General features: G+C 44.0%; 1 protein-coding gene across 2 annotated transcripts; it reads left to right on the top strand.

Annotated features, from left to right (window-relative positions):
• Window positions 1–170: 170 nt before the first annotated feature.
• hycc1 (hyccin PI4KA lipid kinase complex subunit 1) lies at window positions 171–14,326 on the top strand. 2 transcript variants are annotated; one of them, XM_052071923.1, is made up of 12 exons: window positions 172–349; window positions 5,257–5,338; window positions 5,918–6,019; window positions 6,135–6,314; window positions 6,884–6,964; window positions 7,034–7,149; window positions 7,926–8,021; window positions 8,276–8,392; window positions 8,489–8,576; window positions 9,655–9,817; window positions 10,986–11,323; window positions 12,540–12,672. In XM_052071923.1, exons 2-11 carry the CDS (start codon window positions 5,288–5,290, stop codon window positions 11,282–11,284), a joined length of 1,293 nt encoding a protein of 430 aa, XP_051927883.1. In that variant the 5' UTR covers window positions 172–349; window positions 5,257–5,287; the 3' UTR covers window positions 11,285–11,323; window positions 12,540–12,672. The 2 variants fall into 2 exon arrangements, with proteins under 2 accessions (XP_051927882.1, XP_051927883.1); XM_052071922.1 differs by lacking the exon at window positions 10,986–11,323 and having other exon boundaries at window positions 171–349; window positions 12,540–14,326.
• Window positions 14,327–14,348: the final 22 nt, after the last annotated feature.

The following is a 14,348-nucleotide window of genomic DNA, read 5'->3' as shown; positions in this document are numbered from 1 at the left end:
TATTTGAAATACATTTGACAGATCACGCGTCAAGGGAGAGAGCGCGGCTGACAGCGACAACCTACAGTGATCGTGGAAATAACCAACGTAAGAATTTCATTGGCTTATAAATTCAAAGGGCGGGGCAACATAACTTCCTATTCGCCTCTCATTGGCCCACTCGTCCTTTTCTTTTCGTTGAGTCCGAGAGCTCCCACTTAAAGATGGTTTGACTGAGGAAAGTAACCACGATGAAGGAGAGGGTCTGCTGCATTACTGAAGGGACCTAGCAGGAGGGAAGTGATGCTTGTTTACTACTTGTCGGAACTTTCAGGACGACACTCGCCAGAGCTTCACAACTAGCATGACAGTAAGTAAATAATAACTTGTCCCGGTTTAGTTGTTGTCGCGCCTTAGCTGAGCTAGCTAACTAGCTATACCTGTCGGCAATCGTCATGACAGTTCGAAGTCATTCAGCAAGATTAAGAGTGTGTGGCGGGCTGAGATTAATCTTTTGTCACTTTGCTGGGCTGGTTTAACACAAACGCGCAGCAAACGAATGCTGGCAAGGGCACCGAGTAACATTTGAATTTTAGCAGTCCGATTTTGTAACACAAGTGCGAATTTGGTCTAGTGGAGTAATATGAACCCCCATATGCAATTACTATCCAGTATAGCGATGTTTCCAGCATAAGCAGACCTGTGGTGTCATTTTCCACAGAGAAAGACTTTGTACCGGACTCTATTTTGAGACTGTTGTGTGGGTGTGTTCCCTTGCAGACAAACCACTTCTCAGTGCCTTGGTAAAGCGTTGTCATAGCTGTCCAAGCATCATGCGAATCATGTGGTGCAGCTTTCAGTGGGACACTATTGTGAGAGTGTTCCTTAGAAATAGTCTTTTTTTTTTGTATGTTTCCCTAAAGCAGTCTGGTAAGAGGTGAGCTTGGTCCTGATTTAAACCACAGACGGGTATTGATCCTAATTTTATGTAGCTGCATGAAATGGATAAAATATTAGACACTTGACTTAGGTGATAGATTGATACCACCTCTCTTTGCTGATGCAAATGACAATGACGTATTTATTATACTGATTCAAAGTTTGTTCTCATATGCCAAACATGCTTTAAAACAAGAATAAGTATTCCCAGCAACACATTTCACGTGTTAGTTTCATTGATCACTCTTAAATTCTCGTTTAAAAAAAAATAATATTGTGATTGCAACTATTGTATTTTTCAAGGTCCTCTTACCACATATTTTCTTGAAAATAAATATATATATATATACACGAGGAGTAAATTATGGGCTTTACATCCATCAATTGTATATTATAAAATTGCATGGCTCACCATTTCCAGATGTCCGTTTATCTTTTCTCATGTGATCTTTGGAAGCACATACTTTGGTTCACAATTTTCCAACATGCCCATCGTCATTACTTTTGCAACGAGGGCACCGTGCTGTTAGCATTGTTCAGTTCAATCGACTCCGAACAACTTTCTTGTTTCGCAGTATGCTCGAGGCGTCGGAAAAGTCATCAACCTGGCAGTGCTGACTGTGCTTTTATAAACTAGCTCTCTGTTTGCAATCATGTTGTTAGTGCAAGCAGTGCACTTATGAATGTGTTCTTAGCTGTGGAAGCTGCCCCCAAAAAATCCATGGAATAAAATCACATTAATTGATTAAATCAATTAATTACCCAAACCTACTCCGGGTGTATGACATACATACAATTGTCAGTCAAAATGGAGTATTTCCAGTTATGCGTCTTGTCACAAATGCATACACCTGCAGAGCACCTTATTATAAGTGTGGGCGATTATTTCTCGGGACTGCTAATATATATATTTTTTGACAGCCAAGCTGGTCTTTGGAGCTCGAGGAAATCATCGCGCTGCTTGTCACGAAGCGTGTGATGACTGCGCAGCCCCACTCTTCTGTGAATTCTCAGAGTTGTGTAACGTGCAGCATTTGAATTCACCGTGGAAGCTGGTGATTCGTTTTCTCTTAAGAGCGCCATTGAAATGGGAAGACTTGCAGCGGCATTCCAAGCTATTTCTGACTGTAGCAGAAAATCGTCACGTTAACCCCGTATGCTCTGACTAATGAAGGAAAAGGGGTGGAGACGACCGTGTTGGGCGACGATGCATCATCAGTTTTAACGCGTAGGCTGCTACAAGAGGTTTCCTGTCTTTTAGAGTGCTCCATCAATCTCTTATAACAGCAAAAACCACACGCTAAAAATGCATCACTGGGATCTTACTGCCTCGCCCTTTTTAACAGGTCTGTCATCCAAATATTGAACACTTCCATCGTGAAACCTCAACATGATGATCGATACCAGTTCGACTCCTCCCCCTTTTGAGGACTCATCGATACAGAGTACTGATATGTATTGCTTTTGTTATGTAAAATTTCTTTGAACACAATGACCCCCTCCCAAAAAGGAACGTAGACCTTTCTGTCTGACTGAGATGATTATTCCGCTGGTGTCAAGCTGCCACAGTATAGCGTCAAGTACTGCCGAACCATGTTTGAGTCTACAGTAGCTTGCACATTTTTCTTAAACTTCCTGCGTCTTCTCAGGGCAGGATTGAAGCTACCTGAAAGGGAAAAGAAAAGCTTCAATACAAATTTCTTTCAAAACTTTCAACCATTTTTTAAATTTTATTTTATTTATTTTTTGCCGGTGTTTATCGTTTCATCGAGCACCCTGGCCTGCACCACAGGAAAAAGCAGCTGGGGCAGCTCTGCTACTCTTCCTACCGCCCGCTTCATTGTTTCCGTCTTTTCTTTTTTTTTTTCTCATGTTCCTCATTTTAAGCTTTCGACCACACACTCACCCACATTTCAGAATGCGCGTGTATCGGGAATAGACATGAGGTAGGCCCTGCTCGAAATATTACCTTTTTCTTTCTTCTTTATTCAGCAGGACTGAAGGATTTTGAAAATATTAATCTAATTGTGATACAAATTTTTTTTCCCAAGGTCCTCTTCCCATGTTTTTTTTTTTTTCAAACACGAGAAATGAATTCTCTATTACAAATCTCATCTACAATTAGGGATTTTTTTTTTGGGTGCCCCAGACCAATACCAATGTGAGTCTCAATTCTTGAGTACGCACCGATACCAAGTAACTGATACCGCTTCTATTTTTCTTACATCCATTTTCTCTGAAACCAATGATGAATCCTTTTAAGCAGAAAATCTGCAATACAGAGCTTTAGTTCAAAGTTTAGTTAGTTAGTTAGTTAAACAGAAGTTTAGTTCGAAGAGCAGTATATATATAGGTTATACTGTTGCGGCCACGCCATGTGTTAATGTGCATGTACGACGTTAAGGACGGAGGCGTGGGCAGCTTGCAAACTCGCTCACAGGAACAGGTTTGTTCAAGCCAGGCACTGGATAAACATTCTTACACACACACACACACACACACACTGATTACTTGACACATTCTTCCTCACTTCCTGGAAAGCTGATAATTTGTCTTGAAACATTCACAAGATCTGTCAAAAAAAAAATCGGATCGTTTTTTTTTTTCAGGTCTTAATCTGCTTGCCACAGAAAGCGGAGAACCTAATGAAATTCTTTTATTGACCCATCCGTCTCCCTTTCAATTGCGTTACCAATCCCCCGGGTGTGGTGTACATTCCTTTTATCCGTCTTCTCAGCGTACATCCAATTATCTCGCTCTCAATTGCCTTTGCGATTGATTTGCGCTCCGTTCATGCTCGGCCTGTGCCTCTCACGCTCATGGCTTGCGTTAGGTTTTCTCATCCCTTCTGGGTCATGTTACTTGCAGCTGTTCATGTTGCGCTACGACTTGTTTGAAGTGATTTAGTTCTTGTGTGATTCTTTGCTCCTTCCATCAAGTCGTCTGTTTCCAGCTCGCGCTGATTTGTGTCGTGATCCCTGTCGCGAAAAGCGAACAAACTGGAAGATGACGGGATGACAAATGCATTCCCGATGACATAATTACTCGGCGTTGTGTAATCTCCGGGCGGTTGAGATACTTTTTTTTTTGCTTGGGGGCTGTCAGTAGTACATCAACAGGACAAGCGTTTTTTTTTTTCCTGCATGTATACACGGATTTGTTGGCCATCAATCTTTGTTGTGGTTTTCACACATTTGGAGGCATATTGCAGATACTTCCTCGTTTAAATTTGCGGCCACTGATTTTTGCTTTGAGTTGCATGGTTGAACACAACTCAAAAGCAATGCCTGATTTTTATGATTTAGTTTTCAGGACGGGTACTACTCATTTTCTCAAGATCCATTGTAGGTTGTTCTTTTTTAAATGGAAAGGTAACTGAATTTTTTTTTCTCCTTTCACTTTCACTGCAAATTGCACCCAAGAAACCAATATGGTGGAAAATAAACCCTGAGGAGGGAAACTGTCCCCCTTTTTTTTTTTTTTTAAGGCTCAGACTGTCACCGCTTGCTTTTAAAGCACACATACGACCTCGGCCCAAGATTTCAACACCCTTATTACATGTGACGGAACACGCTGCCACAATGCACTAATTTCACTAAATGCAGGCTGTTCTGTCTCATTATCCGTCTCCTTTTAATGAGTCGCTGCAACCCCTCCCCCCCCCAACCCCCCTCCCCTACACTTGTCATTCTCATCACTGACGCAGTCCAAAAATGGACACCTGGCTGCCTTTTAGGAGCCATGCACCAAAATAATACCAAATAAAGCTCTTAGCCCTGCAAAGAGAAATTACAGCAGAGGAAGTAGAGCATAGAGCGAAAGTTGGATGTCATTTCGAATAAGCATATCTCGAGTTGGGGTTATTTGTTGTCCCCGTTGCTCTCCCTCGGCTGAAGTCTTATTAGATTTTAGGATGTATTGTTTCACAAGGGAAGTAATGGAGTTAACATAGTTTTATGGGCCAAATAAAAAAAAAATTGAATCTGGACGATTTACCGTACTTCCTCTGCTCTTGCTCTTTTAAGCAGCCTCCGTGAAAAGAGACACACCAAACATGGACTCCGCATTCCTCCTGCCCATTTATCCATGGCTGTTTAGTTGAACAGTTCACTACCATGAGCTACATTTGTCAGACCCTCTCAAACGACAGCGCTTTTAATTTGTAACCTCAGTTTGATAGCTTCCAGGCTTGGGAGATTTTGATTTTTTTTTAAAAACTTTTATGAAACTCAAGTGTTCCTGACAAAGTATTCAGAATGTCATCAAAATAGACTGCATACTTCTGCATAAGATTGTTTTTTTGTTTGTTTTTAATTATAAAATTGTACTTTTGTGTAGGTAGAGGCGACGCCTCTTCAGATGCAGGAACATGTTGGCGATGGACCAAGGAGTGGTGGAGGAATGGCTGTCAGAATATAAGGTATGCTAAAGTGAAACTCTCAAAAAGAATATGCTGCACATTTTAAATGCATTCAAAGTAAAACTGGTTTAAACAAGCCACCCCCCCAAAAAAAAGAATCTCCAAATAAGAGGCAAACTCTAAGTTAGCTAGCTACCTTGGCGCTAACATTGGGACGTGACTCTAAGTTAGCTAGCTACCATAGCGCTAGCATAGAATGTGACTCTAAGTTCGCTAGCTACCTTAGCGCTAATATGGAACATTGACTGTAAGTTAGCTAGCTACCTTGACCGTGGTGCTAACATGGATGTGACTCTAAGTTAGCTAGCTACCTTGGTGCTAACATGGAACGTGAAACGCCATCGGTGCTCTGATTAAAAATAAACATAGCCGTTACGATGGCGCTTTCACACACTCGCACACAAGAAAACTCGCTCCTCTCCACGAGGGTTGCGCAGTCTACTTCGATGCCGCTCGCCTTGTTGTGACACCGTGTGGTCCAACGCTGAAGCAACAGGTTGCGCGAGCGTTGAACACATGTAAACCCTCCCCGCAGGTAACGAGTTGATCTGTTCATCACCTTTGCTTCCTGCGTTTCAGACCTTGCCTGACAGCGCCGTGTCAGCCTATGCTGCATCGCTTAAAGACAAAGGTGCCCTTGTGCCCGCGCTCTACAAAGTCATCCGGGAGAATTACAGTGAGGTACGGGCATTTCAAACATATCTACGCACGAACGCTGCTGGCTACGTCATATTTGAGACATGGGTTTGAACTGGCGCCTCGGCTTTCATAATGTCGTGCTTTGGATCATCCTCAGCTGCTGGAGCCGGTGTGTCACCAGTTATTTGAGTTTTACCGGAGCGGTGAGCCGCAGCTGCAGCGATTCACTCTTCAGTTCCTTCCAGAGCTCCTGTGGAGCCTTCTGTCTGTCAGCGCAGCCAGGGACCCGCACACCTCGGGTTGCATCGAGGCCCTGCTGCTGGGCATTTACAACTTGGTAGGGAAGAGGGCGAGTGGACTGTGTGGGTGTTTATTCGAATAAGGCTTCACTATGAATTCAATTCCGACCCGTCTCACCATTTCATGAAACACGAAAAGCTGATTCATTTGCGTTATTGTTGTCAACACGACACGTTCAAAAAAAATTCTACAAGAGTACAAGCCAGTATGCCGATTGAATCCATTTGGGCTGATGATGTTCTGCGTGCGCGCCGGTGTCGTTCTCTTCCTGTCTGCATAACGGAATAGGTCATGCGTCACTCGGCACCCATTGCTCTCCTCCTTATAATCGATCTGACATTAACGAGCACTCAGTGGGGGATGGAGGTGGGAGTCACACAAACCCTGAGGTGTGTTGCCGTGGGTGTTCACACACAACACTGCACAGACAGAAGAGAAGAGAAGCGCCAGCCCATCACACAAACACCCACACGTTCAATGTCAGTTTTTCTTGAGTCTAAGCTCTTACCGGCATAGTGCATACACAAACAAAACCAGATTTTTTGTTTTCTCCTCCTTCCTCACCTCCGGATGTACTTTGTCTTCCTCTCTTTCCTCCCCCACCAGGAAATAGTTGATAAAGATGGGCAGAGTAAAGTATTATCTTTCACCGTTCCTTCCCTCTCCAAACCCTCGGTCTATCACGAGGTAAGAAATTCACCTTTTTTTCCCCCCACGAAACATTCAACCTCAAAATGTCCCATGTTGATTTTTCAGCCCTCGGCCATCGGCTCCATGGCCCTGACGGAAGGGGCCCTCGCCAATCATGGCTTGAGCAGGGTGCTGTACAGCGGGCCACTCCTACAGAGGGAAAACTTTACTGCACAAAACAGGTGACGGAAAAATTGTAGTTATGTTAAGTGGTTGTTGGCGTGCTTTCAAACAGGATTTATCAAAACTGAAAGACTTAAAATTTGGACCGCAATCCTGAAATGTGTTTGATGTCAATGTGGGAAAAGGTCATTTTCATTCCAGATGTGCACGTCGTTTTTCTGAACACCTCAGATGGAGCCGTAGACTATTAAATATTGTACATCCAGCGGTAATTCGGTTTCGGTGGTGGCGAACATCAGCTGTCCAGTCTTATTCATTTTCAAGTTGCCGTTTAGGCGATCTGTCATGTAGTTTGAGGAACCCCGAGGCGGACAAACTCGGGAGGTCACGCTTTGACCGGTCAGCTCGGCCTCAAGATCTGTGTTGGCTGGCCAACTGTAATTTGAAGTGACGTGAAAGTCATCTTGATAGCATCAGCTACATCACCCCCGTGGTGTCCAAATTACGGAATGGGGGCCATTTTCTGCCTGCCATCCATTTTTTTTAATGTCCCGCGTGTTGTAAGAGACCGCCGCGGGCCACCCCAAAATCAGGAAAAAAAAACTTAAACTGTTCACCTTACTATCTTTTAACACAAAGACGGGGTGAATATTATTCAAAATCATGAATCTAGAAGTCATTTAAAATTGCTTTGTAGACAGCCTTAATTGAACACACAATGTCTGGAGAGTTTAATTGAACACACAGTGTCTGGAGAGTTTCCTGAAAACATGTAGTTTTATTTTTTTTTAATGAAGTTTCTTGTGTGCGTGTTTTTTTTTCTTTTTCATTCCAGATTTGAGGTGCTGACCTTCCTGTTGCTGTGCTACAACGCTGCTCTCAGCTACATGAGCTCCACTTCCCTCCAGTCGCTCTGCCAGATCAGCTCCAGGTCCAAACACGCAGTGTTCCTGATTCAAAATTGTATTGCGTTTTAGAAAAAAAAAATCTATCTATATATACAGTATATCAGTATTGTAACTCACATAATATTCAATTTAAATGCATTTATTCTTTTATACTCCTTTTTTTTTCTCTCCAACAGCTGTTCTTACTTCTCTGCCCAAATAGTCACGGTAGTGCTTGTGCAACTTCCCTGTTCCATTGATTCAACTTCTCCATATTTTGTTGTCGGTTCTCTTCCAGAGTGTGTATATGTGGTTACCCGCGGCAACAGATACGGCGCTATAAAGGTATCAGCACGCGGATGACGGTCACGTCGGAGTTCCTGGTGCAGCTTCTCACGGGGATACACTATGCGTGGTGAGTCTTCAAACATGCCTGCACACACAGCCGATATTCATAGGATTCCGTTTATTTCAAGTCGTGTGATTCATTTCCTTCATCAATTGTGCATAGGTGCAACGGAGAAGCGGAACTCGGATCCAAAGCCTTGGACGATGTCCTCTATCGGGCCCAGCTCGAATTGTTCCCCGAAGCCTTGTTGGTGAGCGCGGTCATAAAATAGCGCCTGCTTTTGCGGACGCATGTGAAGCCGACACACACACGCACGCACATGCTCGCCGGTAAATTGGCTTCGCCCGTGGCGCACTGTGACTGTATTGTGTTGCTCCGTGTGTTTCGGACTGCGAACTCGTGCGTAATCCCACTAGATTATTTACATGCTTTGCACTCTGCTCCGTTTAGCTGTAATCCTCGTGGGGGGAAGCAGATTGAACATAAGCCTGCAGTATTACTATACCAGTCAAGGGGCATTACTCCACAATGATAAAAAATAAAAATAATAAGTATTTATGGCCATGTTAAATTCATGATTCGGTGTTAATACAAGCTATTGCGCCACATTGCTTGACATTGACACCAAATCAAGTGGCCTGCACGTGCATGCCCCCCACCCCACCCCCTTACATCCCAATTTGAACAAAAGCCTCATTGTGACATGCTTCCAATCTGTTCCATGTGAATTTCAAGAATTTCGACATAGTGCAAAGACTTGTAAATGCTCTTAACTTGGTGGCCTCTAAGATTTTAAACTTGTGCATAATTCTGAGAGGGGGAGAAAGAAAGGAAAAAAAGGGATTATGGTGCCAACCTTATTTGGTTTAGTCACATTGTTGGCTTCCTCAGCAGACTGATCAGTGTTATCAATCATGCTTTTGTTCCAGTTATGGTTGGCAAGGGACACACATTTTCTTTGTTATTCATCTCTGCGCACATTATTTTTCCTCACATTAAATTTTGTCGAAAACGAAACGCCAACATTTGACACTAGTTTTTACTGCGTTGTGGCTATCTACACATTTCTCCCTCTTTGTTTTGTTTTTTTGTAAACAATCGGGATACAGTTGACTCGCACTGAATTCTGTGAGTAAAAATTAAATCAAGAACACGATGTTAAATTAGACAAGTTTGATAAAAATCCAGAGAATGAGGAACACCATTACAGTGGATGGCCACAGGCTGTACCGCAGCTGCAAATTCTCCACCCCGCCCCTGAAAATCCTGCACCGCTCTTGCCCCCGCAGTCCTACTTGACGACGTTGCGCTTTGTCCTCAACCATCAGGTGGGTAACGCCATCAAGTCGACGCAGCAGGGCGCGGCTCTGAAAAGCAACACCAAGGAGGGAGCGCGGAGTATCCAGGTGGAGATCACACCCACTGCCTCCAGGATCTCGCGGAATGCCGTCACTTCGCTCTCGATACGCGGCCACCGCTGGAAACGACACGGTGAGCTGCTTTGCGCGCCTCCTCGCGGTGACGTGAAATTTGGAATAGGGAGAACTCAAACGTACCGAGACGAGAAGCGCTCCCGCGCCGCAGAAATGAGAGCGAACGGTTTAAGAGCTCCATCATTTCACTGTCAAGTGTTGTCATTCATCGCCCTTTTGGTTCGTAGACCATTTTTCGACCAATGCTGTCAAGCTTGGCTCTTTGCACTTGTGCCAAATTTGTATACAGCGAACCCCTGTTTGATACTGGGGATGCGTTCCAGGCCCTAATGCGCTAAAAGTGAAAATCCACGATACAGCGAAAGCATATTAAAAAAAAATTTCACTACGTACCTAAACGGACTTTAATGAAACTACTCTCAAGTCCACGGTTTTATCAACAAGAGGCCAAGTGTGCTTGCTTCAAGCTGTTTGTCACTCCCATTTGAAGTTTGCTGTCAAACTGACGCATAAAACAAAATACCCCCGCCTCCTTTTTGAGGGGGGAGTGGAATTAACCAATTTCAGGAAGTCCGATTTTAATCGGGGTTCTACATTAGCAGCGTCATTATGTGACTGTGGCTCACGCTGGCCCCCCTGACATTTTCTGTTGAGTCACACCTCCAAATTAAAAGTATGGCAGTACAAGAACAGTTGCAAAGACTTTTATTTTGAAGCCCTCGGCTTTTGACAGGATTTTGCCAAATGCCACATCGCTGGATACAAACACCTTGTCATCAGTTTGAACCCTTCACACACAATATACAAATGAACTCTAAACTTAGACTTGTAACTGTAAAATGAAAACAAAACATCACTTAAAAGTCTACAATATAGCGGGGGCTCACTGCAAACAGCTTGTGTAGTATTTTAGGTTTAGCTATATGAACAAAAGTGGATTAACTGAAACTATGATCAAACTTGGCTCATTGGTTCAAATAGATTCTGCGACGATCTCCTCAGGCATGTTTATATCATCGGTTGTGTTCTGATCACCACATTTTTTTTGTGCGTCTTTACCGTTTTGGTGCCGCATTAATTACTTTTTGTATCTTGTTTTCTCATGGTTGTGTGTGACTGTGCACATTTCCTTTTTTCTTCCATGTGTGTGCATGATGTGGTTGTTTGCGTGCATGTGTGTGTTGTTCAAAATTCCCCCCTCCCTACCCCCTATGGCGCACTGGCAGAGTCCCAGGAGGTGAGTGTAGACAGTGAGACCACGCTGGGGGGTGTGGTCATCCCCGATATCAGTGTGACAGGCGTGAGCAGTGAGCGAATGCCCAACGGAGACTCCCTGAGACCACGCTCGGACGGCCGCACCCACCCGGATGGCGAAACTTTGGGAGGTACCTCCGAGGTCAGCCCGGAACCCCGAAGTCACGAATCCAGCCTGCGGGGTCAGGAGGTCAGGAGGCAGAAGTCTGTGAGGCGAATGATGGAAAATGAGAGTTCTGGGTCAGCCTCCATAGGGAGGAGCCAGCACTAAGCCCCTCCTCCCCCTTGCCCCATTCCTGGGGTAACCTAGGTAACTGTCTGTGGGGGCCGATCTCCGAAAAGCCGCATGAAGATTTCCCTCTTTTTACCTTTTTAACCACACCTTTCTTCCCCCCCCCCCCTTACTGGCACTAGGGCTGAACAATTAATTGAATTAAAATATCTCAGGATTTCAAATTGTCAAGGGTGATAATTTGGGATGGGGGCTGCTTCCATTCTTTTGGTCATTAACGCAGCACTTTTCAAAATGTTCAGCCCTAACTTACTGTATACTCTACTTCAGTCAGTCCAACTGCTTTTTGACTCACTCTGTCCCCTGTGGGCTCGGGTTTCCTCACATTTTCCTGCCAACGTTCCTTGACTTCATGACAAAACAAACGGTCCTCATCAGAGCTGTGTGTGTGTGTGATGGACAGCAAACACTTCCATTCTGGGGTGCTTTCTTTCACTAAATTGTATGCCTCCTTGACAGCAGTCCTGGGTTGCACCGAGACACTTATTTTCTAATTAGACATTAGCTGGGCAAAGATCTGCAGGTCTTAATTTAAAGCCAACCAGTGTCGACTCAAACCTTTTCATGACTGTTTGAAACTGATCAATGCGATTTCATCTGAGCATTTGGATACAAGAACGCCAGCCTGCATTTCTGTTCACCAGCTTTTTCTGTGTTGTTCTTTCTGCAACTCTTCCTGAGGGTTTGATTTAAGATACAAAAGGATTTGTGTGTGCAAATATTTATTTGGAGACTAATTGAACGGGTTTTCCAATGCAGTTGCTGTCTTGCCGTCTTCACTTTCCCTTTGTGATGTTTGCTAGACTTCTGACCTCAATACTGTCCTTCCCTGTCTTCTTTTGGGACTTAACATGCCACTCCCCTGCCAATAAAACTACATTGTTTGGCTAAACTAACCTTTTGTTGGGTTTGGGAGTCTGAAAAATTGTCTTGACAGCAGGTTGCAGGAAGTCATCTCTAAGGCTGTGGTGATGGACTTTAGGCGCCACCTGCTGGAAGACAGAAATAAGAAAAAAACTTTTGCCATGCAGCCCGTGACTTGCTGTAATTTATTTTTTGGGGGGGGGGGTCCAAAGCAAAAATTCCAAATCACATTGTCATGGCACGAAAATGTGTGATCATGACTTTTTCTGCGGACGATGTGAACAGAATGTCATGGGCTGAATGACAAATGATTCTTTGCTGATCGCTTGTTGGTTAATTCTCATCTCGTCTCTTGATTTTGCTCCCACAGACGCAGTGGATCTGGGTTCCCCGGATGAGCTGATGGATATCTCGGAAGCGGATGAAGGTCTGTGGCCAGGTGGGATGTCGCCCGACACCACCCCGCCCACCATTACCATCAGCAACAGCGTCACCACTTTAAACCTCGGCGCCAAGGCCATGAAGATGTGTCGTCTGGGCGGGCGCGGCAGCAAGGAAAAGGAGACGAGCCCGCTTCCAGCCGGCCGGGCGGCCAGCGAGAGCGCCGAGGCGTCCGTCAAGCGCCTCACGCTCACTTCGAGCCAGTCGGTGCCCAAAGCGGGAACTCTCACCAGCTTGACGCGCACCGCCAGCGCCGTGTTCTCCCGTTCTTTTGAGCAGGTCGCCGCCGGTATCGTCCCGCCCTCCAGTACCCACAACGCCCCAGAGGCTGGCCATTATTCATGCAGCCTGCAGGAGGAAGGGACGGGCTATTTGAACCACACGCAGCGTTCGCCGAGCATCAGCGTGCACCTCGGCTCGGACCTTTGAAATTGTTGTTTTTTTTTCTATGATGAACCTCTGGATCAGATCCTGTGATTCTTCACCAGTAACCTGGAACTGTAAGCCATGCCAAAGGCAAGGGACCACAAACATTTTGTTTTTGTCTCTCCGATGCTCTACTGTGGCGTTTTTTCCGTGTGCAAAAGTATTTTGAGAAATGATTTTTTATTTGGGCACGTGTTGCCTTCGCATGCATTTTCCATACAGTCACCTTTACCTTCCCCACCAGTTTATGGGGGTATAAATATTGTACGTGTGGTTGGGCGAGTGTGTGTGTGCTGTCCGTAGTTTTGAAAATCTTTTTTTTTTTTTTTTTTTTTTTTTTTTTTTTTTAAAGTGGAAAAGCTGCTGATCGAATGAAGTTGTAAATACTTTCCAATTCAAAAAGACAATGTTTTTATTGCTTTTTAAAGATTGTTCCTTCCCCAAAACAATGCAAACCTTACCTTCACTCTCTGGACAAATGGATTGAAACCTAAAAGTTAGGGTTTGTTTCCACTTCAGTCCAGTAAATGATGTGCTTGTTTAGAAAAATCCATATTCTTCCATCACAAGTTTGGGGGTAACCACTCGTAAGTGATGCGTCACATGAGCCCATTCTTAACATATACAATCAGTATTGTTGTTCTGATGAGCAATAACAAAGTTAGCACCCTCCCTTCCCTAGAAAATGAAAGAGAGTAAACGTCTAAATAATTAATAAACAAATGTGTTGACTTGGGTGAGAGGGCTAGGGAGATTACGTTTTGCACTTGAGAAGCTAATTATATATTTGTAAATGAGTATTTCTCACGGTTACCAATCCAAATATATGTTGTATTTGTAAGAAAAATTGTTGATTGTTTTTAATATCTCATCTCGCCCACTATGACAAGTATTTTGTAGTAATTTGACCAATCTTGTTTCCTGTGTCCCAAGTCAACCCATCCGCATCGCATCATCCTACGAATACTAACGCCACTTCCTTCGCCAGTATAAACCGTCGTCTGTGTGCTATTTACGGTTTGATGCACATCATTTGGATGGACAAAAGGTGTGTTTCACTGTCAGTTTACAAATTGTGACTGGTTCTGCTTTTGCTGTACATCATTCTGTTGATGTTTTTTATTGGTCTTTTTATATGTGCGAGGGTGTGCAGCTCAATGCTTATGGAAATAAAGTGTCTGGTAGTTGTTTTTTTAACTCAAATTAGTTTTTGCTGACTGGAAAGTGTTTGAGAATGGCTGCTGACATTCCAGGGTGTACAGTATTATTAAATTGGGCTCTGATAATGCATCAATGTGTGGACTGCATATCA

Source organism: Hippocampus zosterae, chromosome 7 (genome assembly GCF_025434085.1).
Source record: "Hippocampus zosterae strain Florida chromosome 7, ASM2543408v3, whole genome shotgun sequence".
NCBI classification, from domain to species: domain Eukaryota; kingdom Metazoa; phylum Chordata; class Actinopteri; order Syngnathiformes; family Syngnathidae; genus Hippocampus; species Hippocampus zosterae.
This window is presented reverse-complemented; position numbering and strand designations above follow the sequence as displayed.

Excerpts from the sequence above, each read along its gene's own strand:
- hycc1 (XM_052071922.1), top strand. The coding sequence starts at position 5,288 with ATGTTGGCGATGGACCAAGGAGTGGTGGAGGAATGGCTGTCAGAATAT. Across the intron at positions 6,965-7,033 it reads AACCCTCGGTCTATCACGAG|CCCTCGGCCATCGGCTCCAT; the intron begins GTAAGAAATTCA and ends TTGATTTTTCAG. Across the intron at positions 8,022-8,275 it reads CTCTGCCAGATCAGCTCCAG|AGTGTGTATATGTGGTTACC; the intron begins GTCCAAACACGC and ends GTTCTCTTCCAG.